Source organism: Drosophila tropicalis, unplaced genomic scaffold (assembly GCF_018151085.1).
Source record: "Drosophila tropicalis isolate 14030-0801.00 unplaced genomic scaffold, ASM1815108v1 contig_1009, whole genome shotgun sequence".
In the NCBI taxonomy this organism is placed as follows: Eukaryota; Metazoa; Arthropoda; class Insecta; order Diptera; family Drosophilidae; genus Drosophila; species Drosophila tropicalis.
In genome coordinates this window covers 666,047-691,584 of record NW_027172367.1, presented here as the reverse complement: position 1 = coordinate 691,584, position 25,538 = coordinate 666,047, and the positions used below count along the sequence as shown (strand labels likewise).

Below are 25,538 nucleotides of genomic sequence, written 5' to 3'. Positions count from 1 at the left end.
GGTTGCTCAATGTTTTGGTGCAACGTTGCCATGGAAATTCTGAAAAACAATTTCCCAGACCCCTTTTCAATAACAAGATGGTTGGCGCTTTGTTAGCCGAACGATTGGCCCATGAAAGACTCTTTTGTTCGAATTTAAAAATTTTTCTGAACTCAATGAATCTGAAAGATAACAAAGGAACAAATGAAGAACTAACGACAAATGAACGTAGCAACTGATTATTAGATTGTCAAGTGTTAGCCCTTTAGAAAGGTTTAATTGATTATGAATCCTATATGCAATATCGACATAAACAGTATGGAGTGCCAGAAATGGATGATTGATGTTTATAACAGATGTAGCCAGCTCTTTACACTTGAGCCGGTGGATCCATTTGAGGTATGGTGGCATGATGATACGCCGGCAAGGTACAAATCCGACGTCAATACCATGACTGCATACGATTGCCATAAACTGAAACGAGACCTTGGGCGCGAAGTAGCTGAGGTGATTCCCAGGCCACATCTGATCTTGAAAAACTGCCCTCTAGGGGACATAGTTTCTCTTTTGTGGTTCCTAATACTGGTCTCAATAGTAGTTATCATTATCATTGTCATGTGCGGCTGTTGTCAAAGTGGCAAAGACGCCGAAAGGTTGGCCCTGGAACCAGAGAACCCACCAACAGAAGTCAAATTGACAACACCAATCGAAGATAAAAGCAAAAAAAAGAAAAAGCGCACCGTCAAGGCTTGGTTGCGTCATAGAAGTCGTCCCGTCTTTGTTCACAGTGAATCAACTTTGGAGCGTCAGAGGTTTAAGCGGCAGCAGGAAGATCGCGCCCGTGCGGCTCATACCCAAAGAAAGATAAAGAAATGGACAGTGGATCGACAGCACGCTCTCGAGGAAGCTAAGAAACAACAAATAGCGAGAGAGGAAAATGAAGATAATGTTTGAATCAATCAATAGATATTTTCGTGGCCTCGAAAGGAGAGGATTCTCTACAGAAAAATAAAACATCGTTGATGTCTTTTTTTTTTGATTGTTATATAAAAATATTTAAAAAAACGTTCGGAAAAGGGGAAAGTTCGCCAATGTCGCTTGTTGATGGGCATCCTTATCATCGCACCTGGAAGTCTAGATTCAAAGGAACATGTGTATGTGACCTGTCTGAAAATAGAATTAGCCAAACAAGAGATTATTTCAGAACAAATGTTAATTATATTGCACATAGTGTTCAATTAGTATTAACAATTTAAAAATTGACCTGCACAAACAAATTTCATTTATCTTTTAAGAAACAATCGACTGACTTAAGATTGTTTAGACTTTAGTCAACAAGATTTATTGATCGGAACAGTTTTCATTATAAATATTTATCTTTATTTTTGTTTTATTGAATCACAATGAATATTGCTCTCTTAGAGTTAATTTGTTATCAAAATTTGTTCTTTAGCACTCCAAATGATATTTGTAAGCAATTTGTACATTTATAAAAAAGACTTATACATTAAAATACAAATTGTTCAGCGTCTAGGATTCATTTGTAGTTCTCCACTAAACTAAATACAAGCCACTAAAAATGTGCGTACTGTAAAGTTGTTCTTCGTTTAAAAATCATTTTGGTTTGTAAGGCTAAAACTTGTAAGTCACTTCTTTGGTTTCTTGATTGCATTCAGCGCCTAAAGTACATTATTTTGTTTTAATGCGATGAAATGTATTTGAAAATGTCTTTTGTTTTTCATGTATTCCTATAAAATGTCAACCTTTATAACCAGCTGGTGCTCAATGTCTGTGTATATTGTATAAAAGGCTCACTCAAACTGTTTCGGTTTGTTTTTTTTAGGATTTAAAGCGAGATCAAAAATATAACAACAAATTTAAAACTTAACATGCAAATATGCTTAACAAACTTTCTGTTTTCTTTTTTCTTTTTTGTCTTCATAGGCATCAGTAGATATCTTAAAAATCTTATCGTTTAAACCGTGTTGTGCAAAAAAATATAATTTTAGTTTAGCTTTAGTTAAGGTTAAGGCTGCTTTGGTCCAGGATTGTGTTCCCATATATACAGTCGTCCACTTAAGGGTAGCAAAGCTAAGTGAGTTTCTTGGCCCATTTCATGTCGTCATCGCGTGGCTTGAGACCCGTAAAGTGCTCTATAATAAGCTCAAAAGTCGACCAGAATCTGCATTGCAATAAGTTAATTGGGCACAAATATTTATATATTTTATTAACGAACCGCAATCTTTCCAGTGGCCAATTCAACCAACCCGTAGTTATACAAAAGTAAGTTTCGTGCGGAGCCACATGATGAATGCGATGATGCTTGCGGGGCAGAATAATGTGACAACTCTGTAGGAAGAGCACCCATCTGGGAAGTCCCCAATAGGTGTGCGACCATTTGTGAATCTGAAATGGAAACCGAATGCAAACTGTAAAATCACATCACCATAATTTGGGTTTACTGCTTACCTGATTCGTCATGACCACAAATATGGAGCAAAGAAACACATACGAAATCCACCCAAAGTTAAGTTGAATCTCAATCGGCGATTTGGCATAGAAATAATGGGCCAAATAGCCCAAAATTGGAATGCCAACCATGAAATTGTCGCCGTTCGTTTCAATGAAGTCGTGCCTTGTGATTGATGTGGGATCTAGATGGTGCTCCCGAAAAGGACGTAAAAAATTCTGCGAAAGATGGCTTAACTTAGTATTTATGGGTTTTACATCTATTTGATGTATTCAATTCACCTTTCCTATCAGCGGCAACTCCACAGAGCCCCACGTATCCGCAGCCCAGTGCACTACTCCAGAAGCAAAATCCGCCGTAATGATACCACACAATGCCGAGACGAAGGCCACATTGATGCGTTCCCAGCGCATATGTTTCACTATCAATGTCAAATTGATGATCATGAGGCCAATACACGTGTAGACACAAATAATTTCCTGAGCTCGTTTACCTGCAGTACATTTATAAAATAAACTTTAGATAACCCAACAATTTTCAGGTCGTCGATCAAAACTTCGATGGCAAATAAAAGTAACTAATTGTAAGTAGTCGCTCCGACTTCTGTATACCATGCACCAAGGGGCCTGCTGTCAATTCCTATGCCCAACGCCCTAAACTTATATCATCTACAATAGACGGACAGATAGAACAAGGGATCGACTCGAATGTTGTAGGTGATCAATAAAAACCCAATTATTTCAGTGCAAAGCATAATTATAATTAAAACAGTATCAACAGCGTTTGCCCCCCTTTTAAAGATAAGTGGGTACAATTGATAAAATCCCACACATTTTTTCGGAAATCAGCGATCAATAGACTATAAAAATAACATTGGGAAGCTTTTAATTATTTTTAAGGCTTCTTTCTCAAATTGGGTTTTTTCACTTTCGAAGTGAGTCACAATAAAACACATTTCATTCTGACTATAATAAATACTGACCTGGACTGTACAGCGAGGCCAACTCCTGTGCACCCTTGTTCTGAGGTCCCCAACGAGGAGATGTTGTGGCTGCTGCGGCTGTTGTCGTGTTCTTGGTTGTCGTGGCCTCTGCTGCTACCACTGCGTTGTGGCATTCCATGGTGTGATCCTCTTCTATTGTTGTAGGCGCTGAATTGCCATTTGGATCATCCTCATACATGGAATTCGCCAGGATTTCCTTATCACTCTTGGCCGTCATTGTCTGCAAGGGAAAGAGAGCAGCTCGGTTAGAATGGACAACCTCAAAGCCTTGACAACTGTCCCTGAATGAAAACCCTGGGTTGAATTCAATGTCAGACCACCAATTTCGTCTATGTGAACTTGTCCAGATGTGTTTCTACCTCGAACCCTTTTGCATAATTAAACAATTCGATGGGAAAAACAAAAGCTGAAGACATGGAGCAACAATGATTTGAAGACCTCTTTAAACGCTCTTCAAAGTTTCCAGGCAACGGGGTAACATCTCATCGACCTCTGCAGATGTTGATGTCATTACCTTGAGACTGCACTAAACTGACTTCTTCTACACCATCGCTCGAAACGTGTCACGCAATATTTCGGGATCATGGAAAAGGTGTCCCCATAGAACTGTGGAACCGCAGGAACCTAAATGAGCTGTCATTTTTGGAGGCGCGGCTTAAAGCTACCTTAATTAGGCAAATTGGTATTTAAATTGTGTTGTAAATGGTAGAGCTCTCTGTTCTCTTTGAGGTAGGTTGAGGAAATTGTGGAAATATTGTATATATATAAAAATATAGTCCTGCGCTTTGATGGAAAATTTTGTTGTGGCAACATGAGTAGCAAACATAAACTGTGCATTATTAAGCTGAGGACTATTGGAATTTATTATTTGCGTTTATCGCACGGGCAGAAGGTCTTAAAGGACTGTAGGTGGGGCGTCCCCCTTGACGCCTCTTTCAATAAAATATTCCAAGTGATTAACATTTTCTTAAGATTCCTTAAATATTCTCATATTAACTGAGTTAAAGGGAATTCCTTAATGGTAATTAATAATTAATGAACGGCTCCAACACTAAGGCTTACTTTTTTATGTAATTATATTAATTATGTCGATTAGAATAGGAAATTTTAGCTTAATTATAACTATTGGGAGGTCGGATCCCCATTTCGTGTGTTGATGTGAAAACACATTAATCAAAAAACTGGGCAATCGACTTATGTATTGGAAAAATGAATGAAAATGGAACTGACAGGCACGCGTTGGCTTCTCACACGTAATGGTTATGCGAAGGACATGAATATGGGGCAAACGAACCCCATAATCTGACGGTGTGTAATTCTCCCACAAATAGAAGTAAAGAACGCAAACACATCCCCCATGACGTGCAACAGCACAGGATAAACAAACTAGAAAGGACAAAAAAAAACATTTTCACAAATAAAACGGTGATTCAAATTTCAGAAATACACACATACATACATACATACATACGTAAATGCCAAGTAAAGAAAGTGTGGGCAGTAAATATCAGAGAAAGAAGAAATTTTAGTTTCGACTTCGGTGACGCCTACCAATGTCCTGAACCCTTTGCAAAAGAGCATTTGAGTTTTAATACGAAGTTGGTAAAGATAATTCCCCAAATGCACAAGTTCATACTTCAGATGTGAATAAAAGTAAGACATCTCGTTTTTCATTCAGAACTAATTGTCCAAATGGAAAACTTGCCACAATTCATTTAATCAGCTGATTGTCGATTATTAAGGTGAGAATGTGTACGACCTACAATAAAACTGATACGCTCCCTAATAAACTGATAAAAAATGTAGAGGTTTCGCTCAGCTTACATGAAAGTATTTAAATACCTTTATGTAACATCGAGTTACATTCATTTACAAAAGCGATGACATAATATATGTATGTTTTAGTGGCGTTTGCATATAAAAATAACATTGTTCTTATAAGAATAGCCTCTAACCAATAAGTACTGTATCCATATATCATGTCATCTATGGGTTATCTCGAGACGAATACTTATGAATAAGATTACAAGGAACTCTTCCAAATAAGTTTTTCAAAAATATTATGGGCGCCTACAACCCCCGTGTGACAATTTATACACACACACAGTATGTAGTGTAATGTAAAAGGGTTTTAAACCTTTTGATTTCTAGAGTATTTCAATAGTCGATCACACCCTAATGGGGATCCGATGTGTTTGTAGGGCCCAACAGGTATTAATTTTGGCACAACATAACGACGATTTGCGTTCGTATTTGTGTGAGAAAGGCGCCAAGAGACACTCCAAAAGTTTCGTGCTGCACCCTCGACACCCTTTTGCCCTGGTGAAGGATGCCACAAATGACGCTGTTTTGTTTTACTATTTTTTGTTTTTAATGTGTTTACGTTGGCTTTACTCAGCAGTATTTATAGCATTCAGGTTTTACTGTTGTTTTTGGTCGTTTTGCAAATTGATAACAAAATTCTAATGTGTGACTTGCATACATATGTATGTAGGTATGTACACACACATACACATGTACATGGTGCACGCCTGCCCGCCCGTGTTTCTCATCGTCCCCGACCACTCTATTTATAAAAACAAAAAAAGCTTGCTACAACACCCGTGTGACAATTTGACTCACCTTTTTAGCAAGTAACGGTATTTCTTAAGGCCGTTAATATTGCTAGTGGCAGCAGCGACACCTGCAAAGAAAAAGGGGCAACGCTCGAACTAATGTACTAATGTAAATAGGCAAATCGGTAGGCTTATTTCACATTAACACAATTAAAAACTAATTGACCCATCCATGTCTAGCCAAAATATTGATTAAAGCCAAAAGAAATTTCAGACATGCACGCAAGCGAAGGGGAAAATGATCCTACACTAAAACTAACTGGAATATTACACACGGTGAGCTTCGTCCACGACTCCTTCTAACGGGGCAAGAAAGTAAATAAACACTGTTTTTATTCACGTGATTTAATGCTCTGCCCCCACCAGCAACAACAACAACAGCACAACAAACACACAGACGACGAATCTCGCGAGAGCGTCTGCGACCACAACACTTTGACCGTGCACTTCCGCCTCGCCAAAGAAACTAAAGAACCTAAATCGGCGGTCGGTGTATGCGAATGGATGTGGGTGGATGACCGTTGAGCTTTTGCAGGTGTTTGCGCATACTCACGGTTTCAAGTCGTAGCTTCAGTGGTTTCTCAGTTTTCAATATTCTTTTGTGCAAGAAAATTTAATTAAAAATTTAGACAACTAAAGCAAAGCATGACTAATTCGTAAATGTATCTTTAAGTTTTTCATTAGATTGCCTACACGGAATTGCCTGTAACGGAATAGTGCCAAGGGCTTCTAATCGATAGTAAATATTTGCTATCGATAGGAAATCGAGATAGCGATAACTTGTCATCTGTTATCAGCTGTTCCTGTCGGCATTAGCTTGTTACCTCACAGCAATTTACCAGAAATTTTGACATAAAATGTTGCCGATGGCACGAAGTATTCTCAATGGACTCGTCCAGATAACCCGGAGCAGCCGCGGCGCTGCCTTCCATACATCCAGTTTAATGGGATGCAAAGCTGGTGATACTGAAAATAATAACACTGGAGACAATGCGGGTGCGGATGCCGATGCCACCGAGGCGAACACACAAAGCTCCGTTCCAGATGTCAATGATCGCACAAAAGTTATTCCTGTAGAGTCGTCGATACGGTATCTAAAGAGTGCGGCATATAAGCAAACCTATGGCGATGATTTCGTATGGACGCAATACCGGTGAGGCCAAAATCCATTCCAACTGAAATCATTAATTTTAATTAGCTTCTGCTCTCTATTAGGCGTAACCACAAAGGTATGTATGCCCCACGCAAGACCCGGAAGACATGCATACGCCAAGGCAAAATCTCCACTGGTAATCCCTGCCCCATCTGCCGGGATGAATATCTGGTATTAGATCATCGCAATACGGAACTGATTGAGCAATTCATATCCCCACACAGTGGCGAGGTTTTGAGCTACTCGAAAACGGGTCTCTGCCAGAAGAGTCATCTTCGCTTGTTGGTTGCAGTCCAACGGGCTCGTGATTACGGTTTACTCACCTATGATGTACCATTCAGAGAATACGATTACAGCGAGTACTACGGCCAACCAAAACAGAAACAACAAAAGTCTTGAAATGTGAAAAAAATTGATTAATATTCTTTATTAAAAAAATACGAATAACGCTTTACACTTGATCGCTTAATTTTTGATTTTGTCAATAGAGCAAAACATAAAAGTAAAATCCGTTTTATAAAAATTCAAAAAGAAAATTTAAATTTTATTAACAAATTAAATTGAACAGCATTCATATTCAACATATATTTAAATGTATACATTAGCATTATTCCAGTGCTTTAAAACTAGGACTAACTACAGATCAGTAAATGGGGAAATCCGAATCCACTTTTTTAGTCCAGGCATGGAGTCCTCCAATCAGGTCACGAATGGAATGGTCGGGAAAGCGATTTCTCATATGCTGCACGGCAATTTGTGAATCATTACCCCGCCGACAAAGCACTATAATTGGCAAGTCTTTGTTTTGGAACTCTACGGCGAAACGCTTCAGATAGCTATCATCCAGAACCTCCGCCAAAGGTAAATTAACCGAATTGCTAGATAGTTGGCAAATTTCGAATTCTGCTGTTGAACGAACATCCAGCAGTAGATGTGGTTGGGATTCCAGTTTGTCATGGTATGTTTGGACATCAAGGCGCTGATCGGGCTCAAGCAGTTCCAACGGATGATCCTTGTCAGTGGCGTGCATTCCACAAAACAACTCGTAGTCAATGAGGTCTGTGATCAGCGGTTGAGAAGAGCACGAATGGCAATTGGAACGCTTAGAGCGGATGCGAATGTTACGGAACTGGCCGGTAGTGCCGTCAAATATAAGCATTCGTCCGGCCAAAACATCACCCAGACCACCCACTATAATTTTAATAGTCTCCAACGCTTGTAAACTACCAATGACTCCTGTGACAGCGCCCAAGACGCCTCCATCGCCGCAATTGGTCACTGCCTCAGGTGGTGGTGGTACCGGATATATGCAACGATAGCATGGCCCTTGAACTCCATAGTTATAGACTGTTAGTTGACCGTCCATTTTAAGGGCACTACCTGAGACTAGAGGTTTGCGGAACATCACACACGCATCGTTAAGTAGGTATCTAGTTGCCACATTGTCGCTGCAGTCCAGGACCACATCGTAGGAGCGCATTATGTTGGAGGCATTGTGGCTGTTTATCAACTCGCTATGACAGTGTATTCTGCAACTGGCGTTTAATTCGAGAAGAGCTATCTTCGCAGATTCCGTCTTGGCCATCCCACAACGAGCCTCAGTATGAAGAGTCTGACGATGAAAGTTGCTACGCTCCACTTGATCGTAGTCTATCAGGCCCAGGTAGCCCACTCCTGCAGCTGCCAGATACTGAGCCGCTGGGCAGCCCAATCCCCCCATTCCCACTATGAGAACAGAACTATTTTTCAGCCTCAGTTGGCCTTGAACTCCAAAATTTGGCAGAATAAGTTGTCGGCTGTAGCGTGCTATGTCATCATTGGTGAGCTGAGTCTGTATCGTTCCGGTATTCCTCTCGCCGCCTTCATCGCCAAGTCCATCTTCGTTGTCGCCACCATTTGCCAGTGCATCCTCCAATTCACGTAGCCTCTGTTCTTTCTTGCAAATTGCAGATCGAAGATCGGCTATTTCCAGTCGGAGTCTTGATCGTTCGTTTCGCAGTGCCTCAACTCCTAGCATTTTGTCTGAACTCTGCGTACTTAAAAACAAAAACAATTCCAAGAAAACGTTGGGTTTTTTTTTGCCACTATTTACTTACAAATAGTGGTACATCGTGTACCACTATTTACATCGGGGATCTTAAACATCTGTGAGACACTGCACTCGGGCTTGTGGACACATCTTTCCTTAGACTTGTTGAAAAGTGTGATCAGACGTCTTTTTCTGCAGGCTACGATCTAAATAAAATAACATTGAATAATACATCATTTAATTTTTAATGTACAGCATACAATAGCACAAACACACATTTAAAATTTGTGCAATTTCACAATTTCAATTAATCAACATGTTTAAAAAACCCGCGCCACGAATTTCCTTTTATTTGGTTAACCACATACGGAGATTTCTTTACCTTATACTGGGATTTCGCTTCCCTATACTGGTTTTGGTTATTTTAAACTTTGCGCCAAACAATTCATATGGCGAATAATATACAGTATGTCCATTAATTGTTTGCAAAATGAAAAAAGGCAAACAAATTCAGGTTAAACATGGAAAATTTAAGGAAAGGCATAATTTGGGAGTTTTTTTTATTAACAATTATTTAAGTGTAATTCAGGTTTAGGTATGACAAAAAAAAAAGGGTAAAAGAAATAAAGAAAACTAAGAAACGGCATTTTTGACTCTGCCTATTCATTCTTTGCGAAATGCAATGCCTGGTAAAAGAAACGACAACAATTTAATACAATTGGTTTATTTCCATTATAATAAAGGAAAGACAGCAAAAGAGTTGGCTGAAATGTTCCAGGTCAAAGTGAGAACAGTTTATAACATTATAAAACGTGCAAAACAGGAGAATAGGCTGGATCTGCAGAACTCCACAGGCAGGCCAAAAAAGCTTTCTCGAGGGGATTGTTAAAAAATCCTATAAACGATTGAAAACAAACCGCAAACAAGCCTCAGAGAATTGCCCCGTGTGTCCTAAGACTGTTAGAAAAGTGCTAAATATCCACAAATATTCACACGTAGCAAGGAAGAAGACGTTGCTTTCAGCTGCTAATATTGAGAAACGTTTAAGCTTCGGAATGTCTAATGTCAACAAGCCTTTGAAGTATTGGAACGATGTCATCTTTTGTGATGAGACCAAGATCATGCTGTACTACAATGAGGGCCCTGGAAAAGTTTGCCGAAAACCGGTAACAGCCCTCCAGGCAAAGAATATCGTGCCTACGGTAAAATTTGGCAAGCTGTCAGTCATGGTTTGGGGTTGTATTTCGTCGAAAGGTGTTGGCGAGCTTCGCATATTCAACGAAATTGAAGTGCACACAATTTTGGCTTCTTGACCCACAAAACACCAGCAAACTGAAATACAAATTATACCAGGACAACGATCCGAAACATAAGTCGTTCCTGTGTCGCACTCGGGTCCTTTACAATAGTAGTAAAGTGATTGACACGCCCCCCCCAGACTCCGGATCACAATCCTATAGAGAATTCGTGGGTCTTGCTCAAAAAAAGGTAGCCAAACGATGCATAAATGAGGAGTGGGTAAAAATACTACGATGAATGCCCTTATATCCTTGATGTCGCGACGTCTCAGAGGAGTAGTGGGTGCTAATGGAGGGCATACAAAATATTAGCCAAATATTAGCTTGATCTTCGAGAAACACAGTTTTTCGAAAATTCCGCTTAGCAACAAGAACAATGTTTTGTTACTTTGTCGGTTGTTGCTTTTCGTTTTCCGCTTTGTCGCGTGCCGAAAACGCAGAGTATAAATAGGCAAAACCGGTAATGGAAACCTGTTTGTCAACATAATATAAAATGTACATATCTATAAAAGGTACCAATTCGTTGATTAAATAATCAATGTGTAATTAAAAAATGAATTATCTTAGAATATAAATTTTTTGTATATAAAGAATTTAAGCGCCATCACATTCTTGTCAATTGTTTTTTCCAAACTTTTTTTCGGCAGCCGGTTGTGTTTGGAGAAACGAAGTTATTTCGTTCGGGTGCCGTCGGCTAGCCTTTTTTCTGCCGACGTCGGTAGCTCGGACCATGATGAAATAAGTACATGGTGGTCCCATCGGCAGCAGCGCTGCTCACGACGAGGTCTTATTTCAGTTGTCGTTCGACTTCGTTAGCTGTCAGTTGTCAGTTTACTTATTTCATCATTGATACAACCGTATGATTTGCCGACGGGACCACCTTGTACTTATGACCATTTTCATAATTTTTCTTTTATTTTTTTCCACATGACCAATCACTCTTAAAAGCTAAAATGAAAACTAATTCTAATATCCCATCTAATACTAAATCGTACTCACTAACATTAATTATTTTTCTTATTTTTCCCTTATTCTCTAGGAAATGTTTTCGCACTCTACCATTAATTGGATTGCCATCAACAACAAAGCAAACCAAATTAGTGGATATTTGCCATCAAGGGACACGGCCATCATAGTGAGAATTTTGACACGGGGACATTGTCTCCTGAATTTTTTTAAAGAGGTTCCGGCTTCCTCGTTACCCTTTCCGGGATTAATTTACAAAATAATATTAATATAATTTTAATACATTTTTGTAACTCTCTTAAACCTACCAGGGGGAGCAAAAATAGCTCGTCGATGCTAATGAAAAATGCTTCATTTAGAAAATCATCCATTGAGTTAATATTCTCCAATATTCTTTGTTTTGCATTTCTTTGGAATTTGCGGCAATATTCTTTGAATTTCGCAATTCCAGCCAAAATTTTTGCGTGGGGAATCCTTTCCAAAACAGAAATTTCATGTGGAGTTACTTACTTTGCCACTTTTATTTCTTGTTTTTTCGTTTTATTTGAATTTCGATTTTGCTCCCATCTCAATTGGGATGAATTTCCCCATTTCCCTTTTGTTTCGATTTCAAATTAACTCCCATCTCAAGCAATTGAAATTTTTCGTTTGTTTTCAAAGAAACATTTCATTTATTTAAAGCATTGTCAGGCAATATCGCCAATCTCAGAAGAAGTGAAAAACAAAAAATGGTTAGTTAATGGTATGACGAATGGTTTTTACAGAGACGGACCTTTCGTGCTCCTCAAAAGGTTGGGCCTCCAATTCCAAAGCACTAACAACAAGTCAAGGATTTGTCATTATTTTCATCAATATTTCCTATCCTCTCGTGATCGTGTTTAATTCCAAAGCACTAAGTCGGGGATTTGTCTTTATTTTCCTCACTATTTCCGTTCCTCTCGTGTTCAGAAGGAAGCTTTACAGGCCCCATAAAGTACATGTGTACATTTTTAGTGGCATACAGCCGAGAAGATCTAGCCATGTCCAGGCCCGGACTGGGACCCTAAGGGACCACCGGGAATACAAGTTACTTTATACAATATACTTTATGTAGCGTTGATTTACCGATCGTTACTATATTTATTTGTTTATTGATATTTGAATTGTTTGATGACAATCGAGTTCAAGATATTGTTAAGTAAAATTAGTATAGTATGCAAACTCGTGTAGTATGTACATATGTACAGTGATCGAGTTTATATAAAATTTTAGCCACGCCCATTTCCGCCATCGCAAATGAAAGAGTCAATAAATTTGGTATGTATTTCTTTTGCCATGCCCACTTCCTCATCTATAAGTAAGGAAAAGCCGAAATCAAATTCAGGTAACTTATTAATCCTACAAATTTCTACCTATCAAGTTTTAATTGATAATATTAAAAATTCTAACGTCGGCTATTCCAAAATATTTTTACATATTCCAAACCCCTTTTCTGTAACTCAATTCATCAATGCACAGACAAACCCTTCCAAATATCATTTCCATTTATTTTTTTTCTTGTTCCCCATCCCCTTTTACATACATGCATGCCGCCTCGTACGCATACACATATAGTTTATGTAGCGTTGCGTCTGTGTGTGTATGCGTGTGCTCTGTTAATTCGAGCAATGACGTAGCTGGCTGCTGGCAGAACTGCCGGCAGAGCTGATTTATATTGACTGTAACTTCTGTTCTATTTATCCAATCAGGTTGAAATTTCATATACATATGTACACTGACGAGCAAAACTGTAACACAGCCTCAATGTTCTCACTTCATCGGTCTGTACTATCTGTTCTACTTGATGCATGTTCAAGATCATAGTCTTGTTTTGCAAATCAAATATTTGGCTCGTTTTGAGTCAGACGGACGATCGTGGTATTGGTCTAGGGATCCCAAAGTCCAATCACCAAATACAGTGCAGCAAAGCGTTAAGCACGGTGGTGGGTCCATAATGGTTTGGGGCTGTATTTCTAAAAATAGAGTGTTTGCCGATGGAATAAGGAGCAGTACTTGCAAAATTTGGGAGGAGTCATTGGCAACATTGAAAAATACATTTTTCAGCAAGTCAATGACCCAAAGCACACATCCCATTTGATGAAAAATTGGTTAACAAACCAAAAATTTCAAACTATGAAGTGGCCACCGCAGTCCCCGGATATGAATCCAATAGAAAACCTATGGAGCCATGTGAAATCGCAGCTTGCGAAATATGCGGCCCCTCCGAATGGCATAATGAAAGCGAACGAAGGATGTCTGGTACGCGATTCCACCTGAAATCGTGCGAAGCTACACGCAGAGTATGCCAAACCGTATAGACAACCTCAAAAAATAAAAAAGTCTGTGGATCCGTTTTTAAAAAACAATTAATAAAAGATTTGTTTAAAAATACTTGCAGTGCAAAACTGACATTGGACTTCTTTTTACAGTTTTAATTGGTAAAATTCTTTCAGCTTATCAAATAACTTGAAATTTGTAGATAATATTTGACTTACGAAACAAGACTAAGATCTTGAATACACATCAAGTAGAACAGATGATACAGATTTCTTTCTTCACTTATGTATGTATGTTTCTTCTATAACTATATGGTATAGTGATTTCATCCTAAAATGGTTTTGGCTACTTACAAAACAGCTCGTCTAATCGTCATTACCGATCCAAATGGGGAAATCTCCAATGTCGGCGATGTTTTAATCGGAAAAAAATCTTTTGAGGTGTGAATTTTGAAAGACGTTTAAATAATTCTAATATTACAAAAACCATTAAACAGATTGCAGAAGAGTGGCACATTTTGCATTAAATAGTAACTTTTTTAAAGCGAAAGCGCCATTATTTTTAAGAAACGAGGAATATGTTTGCATCGCATATTTATGCGAAATCCTACGGCCTTTTGACTACTTAAGGAAACAAGCTTTAGCCGTAAAACAGTATCAGCTAGACCCTCGCTTTAAAAAAGAAGGTTTAGTAGTGAGCGAACTTACAAGTCTAATAAACGCTGACCAAAATCAGCCACCCATCGATAAACTGTCAAAGCATCATAAAAGCATTTGTTGACTGATATAAGACAATACATTGAGCAGCGCAATGCTGAGCAGGATATTGATCCTTTGGAAATTTGGAAGGTAAATATTAAATGAGGTTATGTCTTTTATAAATATCAATATATTAATTCCGTGCAATTTAAACACAGTGCAGTTGGATTCCATGTCTTGAAAATGCGTGCCAGCCTGGATTCAGAGCGAACTTTCAGTAAAGCCGGTTAAATAATTGGGACAAGAAGAACACGGCTAAAACCAAAAAAAAAAAAAATGTGGACACGCTCCTTTTTTTTTATCCATATTGTTATTATGTATCACTCTTTTTTTGTGACCTTATTAATCAAAGTCTGACTTTTTAAATTTTGGTTGATTTTTTAATCAGCTGGAATATTTCTTATCTCTCATAGCTTTAAATCTAACAAAAATCGATGGTTTTTCTTATATGAATCTGATTCGGTGATTTTTTGAGCGCATCAAGCCATGATGAAATAACCATCTCACTCACACTCAATACGGCACCCAATACACATGTTCCTTTCACTCGCACTTATTGCAAGAATACTTTAGAGACCACCTTATGTTATTTCATCATGCATCAAGCCCAAGAAACGAAAGAAAAGCCAAAGCAAACCAAGCGAAAAAAATTAATACGGTACTTCTTAGGAGTATGATTGGTACTTTTAAGTATTCGCGAGTATGGACATACGTTTGTATGTATGTATGTATGTACATATCGAAATTTAATTCGGTGTAAACTTTATTCTTTAAAAAGGCAGAGAAAGAGAATTTGCGAGTTTCGATGTATGATGCATTTGAAAACAGAATTGGGAATATAATAACTGTAGATACTAGAGATTTCAATATTTGAAAATGTTAAAATGCCAAAAAGTCTAGAATTCATGGTTGATATTGGTAAACGTTGACATTAATGTTACCAGAAATTAAATAAAAAAAAAAATGTTGACTTAAACAACTTGACTTCGGAAATCTGACAACGCAAAGTGAAACTCAGTAGTCCAGATTTTGAAATTGAATTTTATCCTGTGAAAATTATTCTAATTTATTATTATTTTCGGCACGGCTAATCCTTCTGACAGAGGGAATCGTGCTCTAAGTGTACTCTGTGAACAACTGTGGTTTGATAGACTCGAAAGATTTGTATAATTCTTTATCCTAATTTGATTGGTTGGATGAGAATTAAAAGTGATTGCACGTAGGTGGTTTCAAATGACAATTGATTATTTTTTCTATCGGCGAAGCAAAATGGTCGGTTCTGGAGTATTGTTATAACCGGCATCTAGTGTTTTGAAAATACCGCCAATTGTAAAATAAAAATTGGACATCTGGCAATGTCATTTATCGTACCTTCCACCACCATCTTAAAATTTGGCCACACTACTTTTGCCGGAAACAGCTATAATCCTGCCAAAAACTTAAATTTATTTTGTTAATTACACAAAAACAACGAACTAAATAACCAAAGCGATTATTCTCGTGGAATATTTTTCTTTTTTTATATTCTTCTTAATAATGGGTGTAGTTTAAGTAAATATTTACCAAAATTATTGTTGCAATCGGCCTTAAAAATTAGCCAGATCTAGCTACAAAACAGCTGATTCGGCAACACTGCCTCTACGACCTACATATTTTTCTGCCGTCACTGAAAAAGCAATAGATTATTGGCGAAGTGAACACACAGAAATTGTAATATTTTTAGCACAAAGCAGTCCCGTCCGCCAGTTGAAGTTTGATTTTTGCGATAAAGCTATTAGTGCAATTCGATGAAGTGACACAAAATGAAAGTAACAATCAAGTCATGGACAGGAGTGGCATCTTGGCGCTGGATAGCTAATGACGAGAATTGTGGTATTTGTCGCATGTCCTTTGAAAGTACTTGTCCAGAGTGTGCTCTACCCGGAGACGACTGCCCGCTGGTGTGGGGCGTTTGCTCGCACTGTTTCCATATGCACTGCATTGTAAAGTGGCTGAATTTGCAACCGTTGAACAAACAGTGTCCCATGTGCCGACAGAGTTGGAAATTCAATATACACTAAGCGAAACAAACGAAGCGAAAGGAGAAGGAGTGCGATTAAGGACACAAGGAAAAAAGGAAACACAAGCAAGCAAAACAAAAACAAAAAATACAAGTAATATTAATTCGATTTAATTAAGAAGAAGAAGTAAGAAGAAACATAGCCAAATGATGGAACAGCAAAGCGATCCTCCCCAGCAACACACTTTAAGCGGTCTGCCGCCACTGCCAAAAAGCTTGAGTACTGCCGCTGCTGGACCCCAATCGTCGCCAGCAGCCGTTGCAAGTGTGGCGTCCTTAACGGCCGCCACTGGCGAACTGTATTTAGGACCATCCACATCCACTGCGGCCGCGGCCAGGCAGCGCAATCATAATGGTCACGGCCATGGTCACAGCCAGCGTCACGGCAGCCTCTCATCCACCCAAGAATCGCTAAGCGACAGAGAATCTGTACACAGTCGGGCCTCCTCCACTCACAGCGCGGGCAGTGCAGGAGCAGGCGGCAGTGGTTCTTCCACCATAGACAGCCAGTTGGCAATTCTAAGGCGGGAAATGTATGGCCTAAGGCAGTTGGACTTGTCGCTACTGTCCCAATTGTGGGCCCTCAATGAGTCAATACAGGGGTTTCGGGTATTCTTGCAAGAGCAAGAAGCCATGTCGCCACCCTCACGATCGAGAACTCCCTCCGATGCCAATTCATTGTCATCTGATGAGGATGATGATGGCAGCTCTTATGCTCCGGTGCCAGTGGCGGCTATAAAAGTCAATGAGCAGCCGCCTCTATTGACCAGGAGCATGGCCAGTTCACCTGGAGCAACAGTGACAACAGGAGCGACTACTAAATTGGCAACAGGCTCTATTACTTCCCATGCATCCACCAGCTCCACTTCTGGTACCTCAGGTTCCTCGTCGGCAGCTTCATCCATGGGCAAGCAATTGCATCACCATCAGCATCATCATCATCAACAGCAGCAACAACAACAACAAAGGCCTGCACCGCCACCAGCACCTCCAGCACAGCACAAGGCACATCCTCAGCTGCCGCGCATTTTGCAACAGAGAATGAGGCAGGCCCCGCCCCCACCGCCACCAACAAGACCCAAAGGAACTGGAGGAGGAGCTAGTAGCAGCAGCAGCAACCACAGCATCAGCAGCGTAAATCAACACCAACATCATCCGCATCATTCGCGACCCGTATGACAAAACCCGTTCTTGGACTAAGAAATACATTGGCCCAAGAACAAATCAAACATTTCCGGGAAAAAGAGTCAATTAGACATTTCTCCAAAAGTCAATTTATCGAAAATAGAAGACAGAAACTGAAAACCGAAACCGAAATTCATACACCAATTGTCGTTCGAAATTGCTTGCCATGCTAAAATATCTCATTCTTGATATTCAATACCAACAAAAATTATACTATCGTGATTGTTCTCAATTCTGATTCGGAATTACCCCCATCATAAATCAAATCCCAATATTTCGACATATTTTATATGGCTCGGCATTGCGAATCGGAATTCAGAGGCACGTATCAAAAATTTATCAGTATGTAAGGAAAAGACCGAATTCTTTCGCGTTGAATAAAACCACAAAACACAACAACAAATTGTATTCAATAATAATCTCTAAGTAGTAAAGGATAAGATCCTGCTATATGGCATATTTATATATTATATTATATATACAACAATATATATATATATATATTATTCGATTTTGTATAAAACACCCAACAGCTGCATATAATACCAGATATTCCGCATCGTATTCATACAACTAGTTACATTTATTTATGTTCCCAAAATTATTTGTTAGATCCTATACACCTAATATTAAACACTATCAAAAAACAAAACAAAAAGAAAAGAAAAAAAAAAACGTAAAACAAAAGAAAACTATTATGAAAAAATGTTCCACTCACTTAGCACTAACCAAAACTAAACTCTTGGCCTATATATATCTTGCTATCAAAAAAAAAAAAAAAAAAAAAAAAAATAAGAATATTTATACGAATATATATATATATATATAAATCATTTCAAAATCTGCTTATAAATGAAATAAGATGAAAATTATTTTATACGGAAAAGTGTGAGCCGTTCATTTAAAGTTTAAAAATGTTGCATTCAACACCTCGAAAACCATTACTTTCTCTATGAAGTAATACTTACATTTTTGTGGTTTCAAATTTCTAGATTCCATTAAGTTTCCCTGCGATAACAAATGTTTCACCCAAGTCCTCATTATAACTATTCTAGAACTTTTGTTGGAAAACATACAAATCGATAATAATGGATAGCCAAAATACACCCAAAGTCTTTTGTCGCACAGATCCAACTGATAGTCCAATGAATCATTGAATAGATTACATGTAATGGCTCAAAAACATACACATTAATTAAAATACCCAACCAGATACATACAATTTTTATCATGTTCCAGAATGATGGCTAACATACAATATTTCAAATTTTTGCATGGAGAAACTAAGAGAAATATCATACCCGAAAACTAAGAAACCGCAGATATCACTACACATAGATACTTACGAGTAAACCTAATCGAAAATTTGCAATTAATGAAGTTAATTCCTAAATCTAATTCGTTTTGCTGGGTTCTGTAGTAGTTTGCGAATCTTCACCTAGAAAATTACCAATCAATTCTCGTCTACCCACACACACACACCAGCCACATAAAAGGAAAACACCTTGAACTGAGAAACTCAAATCAATAACTAAAGTAGTTAAACGAACTCCGTGTTCAGGCTTGAAAATCCCCAAAACAAGTTTATACACTTACACAATTTTGAGAGCTAAATGCTGTGTACAAAAAAAAAGGGAAAATCGAAAAGCATATAACCAAAATTTACACAAAAATAGTAATAACAAATGTGTGGGAATATTTTGTTCATTCGGCAAGTGAAAATTGACATGAAAATTGAAAATGAGAAACACACAATTTTGTGTGCAGGAAAGAAAACTGCAGAATTGGAAATATCGTTAAATAAAAAACAACAAAAGTCTATTGTATTATGAAAGAAACGAAACAAATGAATCGATGCAATAAATATCAATTTAAATATCATTATTGGTCATTGAAATCGAGTAAAATGTGGAGTCTTGAATTGGCGGGATCGGAAGCTGGTTATTCGATCTGAAGGATCGAAAAGAAAAACAGTTTTATATACTTTTCCTAGATACTTTCTAGGTAATCATTTAATTTGTTCAAAATATGTTTCTAAAATTTAGTAAATTTGATGTCAGTTGGTTCCTTATGTGCTAAAAGGTCCGCAGCAGTCGGATGGGATTTCTGGAAGGGACAATTATTGAATTGTTAGATTGAATAAATCTAGATGATAGGTAGGTAGGAACGATATCTCAGGAATCAATTTAGGTGGCTGAGATATGGCCCCTTTAGGGGATGAAGGGGAAAGGTTCTTTAACTTACTGTTTGTCTCTCCCCATCCCAAGGGGACGCCAAGACGACTGTTCTCCTGTTTAAGCCACTGATAGAGGGGCTCAAAGTATTCCAAGAGGGCAGAGGGATTCATTTCGGTTTCGCCTGTGAATTCTTGTAGAGCGTCCTTCCAATGGATTGAGTTGCCGAGTGACAGAAATTTACTCAAAGCCTTTCCAGCTTCCTTGCTACCAAAGATGTCGCAGTTGTCCAGGGTAAGCCGATTGTCATTCGGGACATATTGGCCAGCCAACTGGCAGAGAGCCTTATGGAACTGGAATTGAAATATGTGGGCAGCAAAGTACCTCAGGTACTCCACATCGGCGTCTATGTGATATTTGGCAGGGGGGTCGAAGTTCTTGTCGGAACGATTGATTGGCGGTTCGACGCCACCGAACTCAGATCTCATCTGCCAGAAGGCACAGTTCCATTGGGACTCATCCAATTCATTGCGAAAAACGGCATAGCGATATTTGTCCATGGTGTAACCGAATGGCAAAAAGGCGATTTTCGTGAGAGCCTGTTTGAACAGCTCGTTGATGCGGCTTTTCTCGTCCAGTCGCCCACTGCTGGTGAGGCCAATGCTCTTCAGATGCTTTGCCGACATGACAGACAGGGCGATGACATCGCCCACGGCTTCGTGAAAGCCCGGATTGGGGGGCTCCCCGGTAAACAGCCGGCTGCTGTTCATATTGCAGATAATATTGAATGTGACCCAGCTCGTGATGGACCACATAGAGGTAGTGGGTATCCAATTCGGTGCACATTTTAATGCGTACATCGCTGTCCTGATAGAAATCCCAAGCGGAAGCATGGCACACTATCTCCCGGTCTTGGGGCCTGGTGAGGACACTTAAGTTCCAGAAACTCGGAGGCAAGGCACGCATCCCCAAGGATTGGAAAAACTGATCGCCCAGCTCGAACAACTTGTTGACCGTGTACTCTTGTTTCTGCATTTCGGATTTGACGTCGACAAAGGGTTTCTCCGGATACGGCGTGAAAAGATCAATAACCTCGTTCCAGGCCTGACCCCACATATTGCCCAGCAAGTGCATGGGTATGTTTCCCTCGGCGGGGACCACATCTTCGCCGTAATGTTGCCGCAAACGATAACGAACGTAACCATGAACTTGCCGGTAGAATGGTAAAATGGCTTTAAATGTCGCATCCAACTGTCGCTCGAAGTCGGGATCTTCATAAAAGTGAACCCAATAGTCGGCATAAGAGCGATAACCTATGTATGTATGTACAAAGACATGATGTATATAAAAAGTATAAGAATATATAAATAGAAATCGAATCAATTTGTTGAAACGAATGAATTGCATAAGCCACCGTAACAAATAGAAATAGATTCTGTCGAATCTGATGTTCCTCCATATTGAATGGATATATGATTTTCACATTAAACACTAAAGGGTCATTGATCATCCCATCACTTACCATTTAGCTGGGAGGCTTTGCGGGTGAGATTCACATATGTCGCGAAATTGTCCCGCTGCGGAGTGCCCGCCTTGTCGTACCATTCTTTCCAGTACCAGGCCAACTCATCCGGATCCCGGCTTTTCGATAGACGCTCCTGTATATGCGGTTCCAGGGTGAGGGAACAATCGCTGTGATTCTTATAGGAGCACACATTGGTGGTCGCATAATTCGACTGCATTGAACTGATTGCATTCTTGAGAGTCAGATAATCCTCCGGATTGAGGGCGGCCGAACCCCTTTCCGACAAGAGACGCGACTGCCTTCTGATGTCGGAGTCCGAGGATTGGTCATAGTCGGATGACTTAATCAGCTCGGCCAATCGTTTGGTGTCCTTAGCATTTTTGGCAAAAATCTGAATCATCGCCTCCCGATTCGCTTCCGTGACATTCGTATTGTATGTGTATGCAGCCAGAAACTCCTCATGGTAGCGCTGACGCAGTTGCTCATTCTCCAGCTGAAAGAATCGACGAGCTTCGAGGACAGATGCAGAGCAACTATTGCCATTGCCCAACGCCAAATGGGGTAGCTAAAGGATACAATTCATATCACATCAGAGGTTGAAAGACCGACCAACTACTCCACAGTTTCACTTACCCCAACCCAAAAGACTGCAAGTACTAGGCCAAGCATCGAAAATGCATTCATCTTAACCGAGACGCTGACGTCTGCCACTCTATCCTCTGCCTTATCAGTTTTGCCCTTTGAAATTTATAGTGCCAGACGGTTTATTTTTAGTTTGACAAATCCAGAGTTAGCTACGACGATCACCACCGCTTCGAAGATGCTGCTTGGCTGTTGTCGGGCGTCTAAACAAGTGAGGCCTACTCGACGCTCTTTATATTCAAGTTGTTACTCCGCAGACCCAAACAAGCAGAGGCAGTGGCGGTGGCCGGGGGGTCCGAAGCGCATCTGAACTCAAATGGCAAATGTAGATTTTACTTTTTTACAAATTGATTTAGTCAAAACAAAATTCAAAATCTTTAAATATAAAAATCTAATTGACCGAGCACTCCGATTTTTTGTCAATATCTGTAAAGTCGACAAAGTAAAACGATAAAACAAAGTTGGTTGCCTGCAAAGTCGATTTGCTAACGGTGAAATTCTGTCTTAACCTTTAAATGAATCCAGTCAAGACATTCTCATCTCATTATGAATATTTTGAAAAAATTAATTAAGTAAGGCAAAGTAAATCAGACCAAAACTAACTCAGAAATGCCGCGAAAATGTTCCAAACTGAAAAATCGATTTTGGTGCTAATAACAATACATTTTTTTGACTGTAATCGAAATTAAATCGTGTTCCTTTTCACTTCGTCCACAAAATACCCTTTTGTGAACCCCTTTTTCAGATAATGAAGTCTTAAATGAAAGTCTTCACTTAAGCTCCGTAAGCGTAAGAAATCGCTTTCGTTTCGTTTAATCAAATTTCTTCAACAATTGTGTTGTCTGTTCTTTTATAAATAGTAAGTCGAAATTTCACATCCTTTTACTGAATTCGATTAACCCCTTTTGAACGAAACGAACCCCACACGCCACTGCATACACGCAAAGATATCGATTTAAAAAAAGAAGAGCCTGCGCTCCAATTGCAATCAAAACTTTGCTGAAACCAAATGCTTGGAGCACCTGCACATGTTCGCAGAAATGTCGTCTTCTTTCGTGTTTATCAATCATTTTTGTTGTTATTTTGGGGGGAATTCGTTGGCGACTGCCCACTGTAGAAATCAGCTGTTCGAACAGCTGTTCTCGCTTGTTGTGGCCGTAGTTTACGAGGATGTCCCGTGATTGTGATTTCTTGATTGTGGGCGGTGGGATAGCCGGTGTGAGCTGTGCCGAGTCCTTGGCCATATGCTGTCCTTCGGCCAGCATTCTCCTGCTGACCGAGTCCAGCGTGGTGAAGAGTGTGACGAATCTGGTTCCCATTGCTCGTTATTTGCACAAATTCGATGTACAGGAGCAAAACATATCAGACATTCGTGCTCAGTTTGAAACTCATGTGGATCAGCTGGAGTACATCAATAGCAACGAGCATTGGGCACGCACCAAGAAAGGATTGGTCATCAAGTATGGCTATCTCTGTCTTTGCACCGGTGGAGCACCGAAACTGTTTAATTCCGGAAGGGCGGGCAAGGACCAGGAAGATGCATGTATTATAGGTATACGAGATACGGATTCGGTGCTGGACCTGCAGCAAAGACTGGGTCAGGCGAAGGAAGTATTGATCTTGGGCAATGGAGGCATTGCCAGTGAATTGGCCTATGAGCTGAAGGATGTTCAAATCCACTGGGTAGTCAAAGACAGTCATATATCAGCTACGTTTGTCGATCCAGGGGCTGCAGAGTTCTTTCAAGTGTCTCGACGTGAAGTCAAGGAGGAGGAGGAGGACGCTAAAGGAACGCAAACGGAAACAGCTGTAAAGAGAATCAGATATAGCGAGATCGTACCCAGTGAAAACGATGAAAGCAAGCAAAGAGCAGCTTTAGGCCCCGACTGGCATAGGAGCTACAATTTATGTGGTGGACTTGTTAACAAGGGACGAATCCCTCCAAAAATTCACTATAAATGCCACATAGATGATTATTGTATGCATCCTAATGGAAAAGGTGGTCTACAGATCAAGCTACGCCATGAAGATGGCCATTTCGAAGAGCTAAGTTGTGATTTTATAGTCTCCGCTACGGGAGTGCAACCTCGCCATGATTTTGAGACAGATCATTCCTTTAATATTTCACAAGATGGTGGCATTTGTGTGAATGAGATGATGCAGACCAATCTCCCTGATATTTATGCTGCGGGGGATGTTTGTACTGCTACCTGGTCACCAGCTCCTCACTGGTTTCAAATGCGTTTATGGACACAGGCGCGGCAAATGGGTTCCATGGCCGGACGCAGTATGGCTGCAGCTTTTGAGGGAGAGACTATATACCAGGATTTCTGTTTCGAATTGTTTGGGCATGTAACACAACTTTTCGGCTATCCTGTGGTTCTACTGGGGCGTTTTATTGGCCAGGAATTGGGACAAGATTATGAGCTGCTTGTCCGCTGTACCCGCAACAAAGAGTACATAAAATTTGTCATGCAAAACAATCGCCTAAGAGGAGCCATTCTCGTAGGCAATACAGACCTAGCCGAAACGTGTGAGAATCTTATACTAAATGGCATAGATCTGGAGCCCTATGGTGATGATATACTTAATCCCGACATTGATATAGAAGATTATTTTGATTAAAAATTAAATTTACTTTTAAATGTAACTATTTCCTTAATTCTAAATGTGGTTTGCGGCTGGTTTTTTGGGTTTTTGTCATTTCAGCTTTCCCTCGTTCCCTACAAGGACAAAACAAATAAAATTAAATAACTGCAGTTTTTTCCTTGTGCCAATATACCAAGATACTCACCCACGTATTTGATCTCATCGAAAGCCTTGCGAGCCTTCTTCAGTTCTTCGTTCATGGTCAGTAAGTCCTTGACTCTGGCATATTTACGTTGATCTTTACGGACAAGAAATATGATATCCTCAACCTGGACACGCCCAGTGCGTCCGATTTCCATCGCACGGTGCGTCGTCTCCGCTATATACTCAATTACCAAATCCTCCAACAAGTCCACAGTCTCGGTATAAGGATTCTTGTCATCGCCAAAGCCGAACATCATACACCGCAGCTCCTACGAATGTAAAAGATTTCAATTTAGTAAACAATTGTGTGGTGGAGGATCAATCTGCACACCTTGCTGAACAGACGCTTCCTGCCCAAGTTGCTGCCGGCCACCATTTGCTCGTCTTCATCATCAAATGGGAATTCTCCGCCTTCAAAAGTCTCTTCCGCAATGTTGTTTGAAGCCATTTTAATTTATTTTGGTTTCGTATTTATTATTTCAAGATTGCTAGGAAGTCCGTCGATAACACCATCGATTTATTATCGATTTTTTCTTTTTATTCGCTCCGCAAGTAAATGCAAATTCGCCGCAGAGTTTTTTGTTGCAGTTCTGC

General features: G+C 39.6%; 9 protein-coding genes across 11 annotated transcripts; 5 read left to right on the top strand and 4 right to left on the bottom strand.

Annotated features, from left to right (window-relative positions):
- Positions 1-297: 297 nt before the first annotated feature.
- Positions 298-933, top strand: LOC137587186 (uncharacterized). The gene has a single exon (XM_068303481.1). It carries the CDS (start codon positions 298-300, stop codon positions 931-933), a length of 636 nt encoding a protein of 211 aa, XP_068159582.1.
- An 869-nt stretch (positions 934-1,802) lies between these two features.
- Positions 1,803-6,765, bottom strand: Kua (Plasmanylethanolamine desaturase Kua). Of its 3 annotated transcripts, none has more exons than XM_068301899.1 (7): positions 6,328-6,536; positions 6,075-6,135; positions 3,432-3,672; positions 2,731-2,942; positions 2,449-2,667; positions 2,216-2,385; positions 1,803-2,161 (listed from the first exon to the last, which is right to left on the bottom strand). In XM_068301899.1, the coding sequence occupies exons 3-7, from the start codon at positions 3,667-3,669 to the stop codon at positions 2,071-2,073; spliced, it is 930 nt and encodes a 309-aa protein (XP_068158000.1). In that variant the 5' UTR covers positions 3,670-3,672; positions 6,075-6,135; positions 6,328-6,536; the 3' UTR covers positions 1,803-2,070. The 3 variants fall into 3 exon arrangements, with proteins under 3 accessions (XP_068158000.1, XP_068157914.1, XP_068158078.1); XM_068301813.1 differs by having other exon boundaries at positions 6,343-6,536; XM_068301977.1 differs by lacking the exons at positions 6,075-6,135; positions 6,328-6,536 and adding an exon at positions 6,621-6,765.
- Positions 6,766-6,858: 93 nt separating this feature from the next.
- On the top strand, positions 6,859-7,676 carry mRpS18B (mitochondrial ribosomal protein S18B). The gene is made up of 2 exons (XM_068295913.1): positions 6,859-7,220; positions 7,283-7,676. The coding sequence occupies exons 1-2, from the start codon at positions 6,925-6,927 to the stop codon at positions 7,617-7,619; spliced, it is 633 nt and encodes a 210-aa protein (XP_068152014.1). The 5' UTR covers positions 6,859-6,924; the 3' UTR covers positions 7,620-7,676.
- Positions 7,677-7,728: 52 nt separating this feature from the next.
- Positions 7,729-9,290, bottom strand: Uba4 (Ubiquitin-like activating enzyme 4). Its single transcript, XM_068295865.1, has one exon. The coding sequence runs from the start codon at positions 9,235-9,237 to the stop codon at positions 7,864-7,866; it is 1,374 nt and encodes a 457-aa protein (XP_068151966.1). The 5' UTR covers positions 9,238-9,290; the 3' UTR covers positions 7,729-7,863.
- Positions 9,291-16,209: 6,919 nt separating this feature from the next.
- On the top strand, positions 16,210-16,647 carry lmgA (lemming A). The gene has a single exon (XM_068294232.1). It carries the CDS (start codon positions 16,369-16,371, stop codon positions 16,624-16,626), a length of 258 nt encoding a protein of 85 aa, XP_068150333.1. The 5' UTR covers positions 16,210-16,368; the 3' UTR covers positions 16,627-16,647.
- Positions 16,648-16,772: 125 nt separating this feature from the next.
- lmgB (lemming B) lies at positions 16,773-19,691 on the top strand. The gene has a single exon (XM_068294133.1). It carries the CDS (start codon positions 16,773-16,775, stop codon positions 17,802-17,804), a length of 1,032 nt encoding a protein of 343 aa, XP_068150234.1. The 3' UTR covers positions 17,805-19,691.
- A 93-nt stretch (positions 19,692-19,784) lies between these two features.
- Acer (Angiotensin-converting enzyme-related) lies at positions 19,785-22,565 on the bottom strand. The gene is given in 5 exon segments (XM_068294085.1): positions 19,785-19,916; positions 20,055-20,721; positions 20,723-21,297; positions 21,507-22,074; positions 22,143-22,565. Coding segments are annotated over 5 exon segments (1,899 nt in total). The 5' UTR covers positions 22,194-22,565; the 3' UTR covers positions 19,785-19,878.
- Positions 22,566-23,127: 562 nt separating this feature from the next.
- Pyroxd1 (pyridine nucleotide-disulfide oxidoreductase domain 1) lies at positions 23,128-24,801 on the top strand. The gene has a single exon (XM_068301021.1). It carries the CDS (start codon positions 23,322-23,324, stop codon positions 24,774-24,776), a length of 1,455 nt encoding a protein of 484 aa, XP_068157122.1. The 5' UTR covers positions 23,128-23,321; the 3' UTR covers positions 24,777-24,801.
- On the bottom strand, positions 24,764-25,468 carry Taf13 (TATA-box binding protein associated factor 13). Its single transcript, XM_068301141.1, has 3 exons — positions 25,276-25,468; positions 24,946-25,213; positions 24,764-24,874 (listed from the first exon to the last, which is right to left on the bottom strand). The coding sequence occupies exons 1-3, from the start codon at positions 25,390-25,392 to the stop codon at positions 24,852-24,854; spliced, it is 408 nt and encodes a 135-aa protein (XP_068157242.1). The 5' UTR covers positions 25,393-25,468; the 3' UTR covers positions 24,764-24,851.
- Positions 25,469-25,538: the final 70 nt, after the last annotated feature.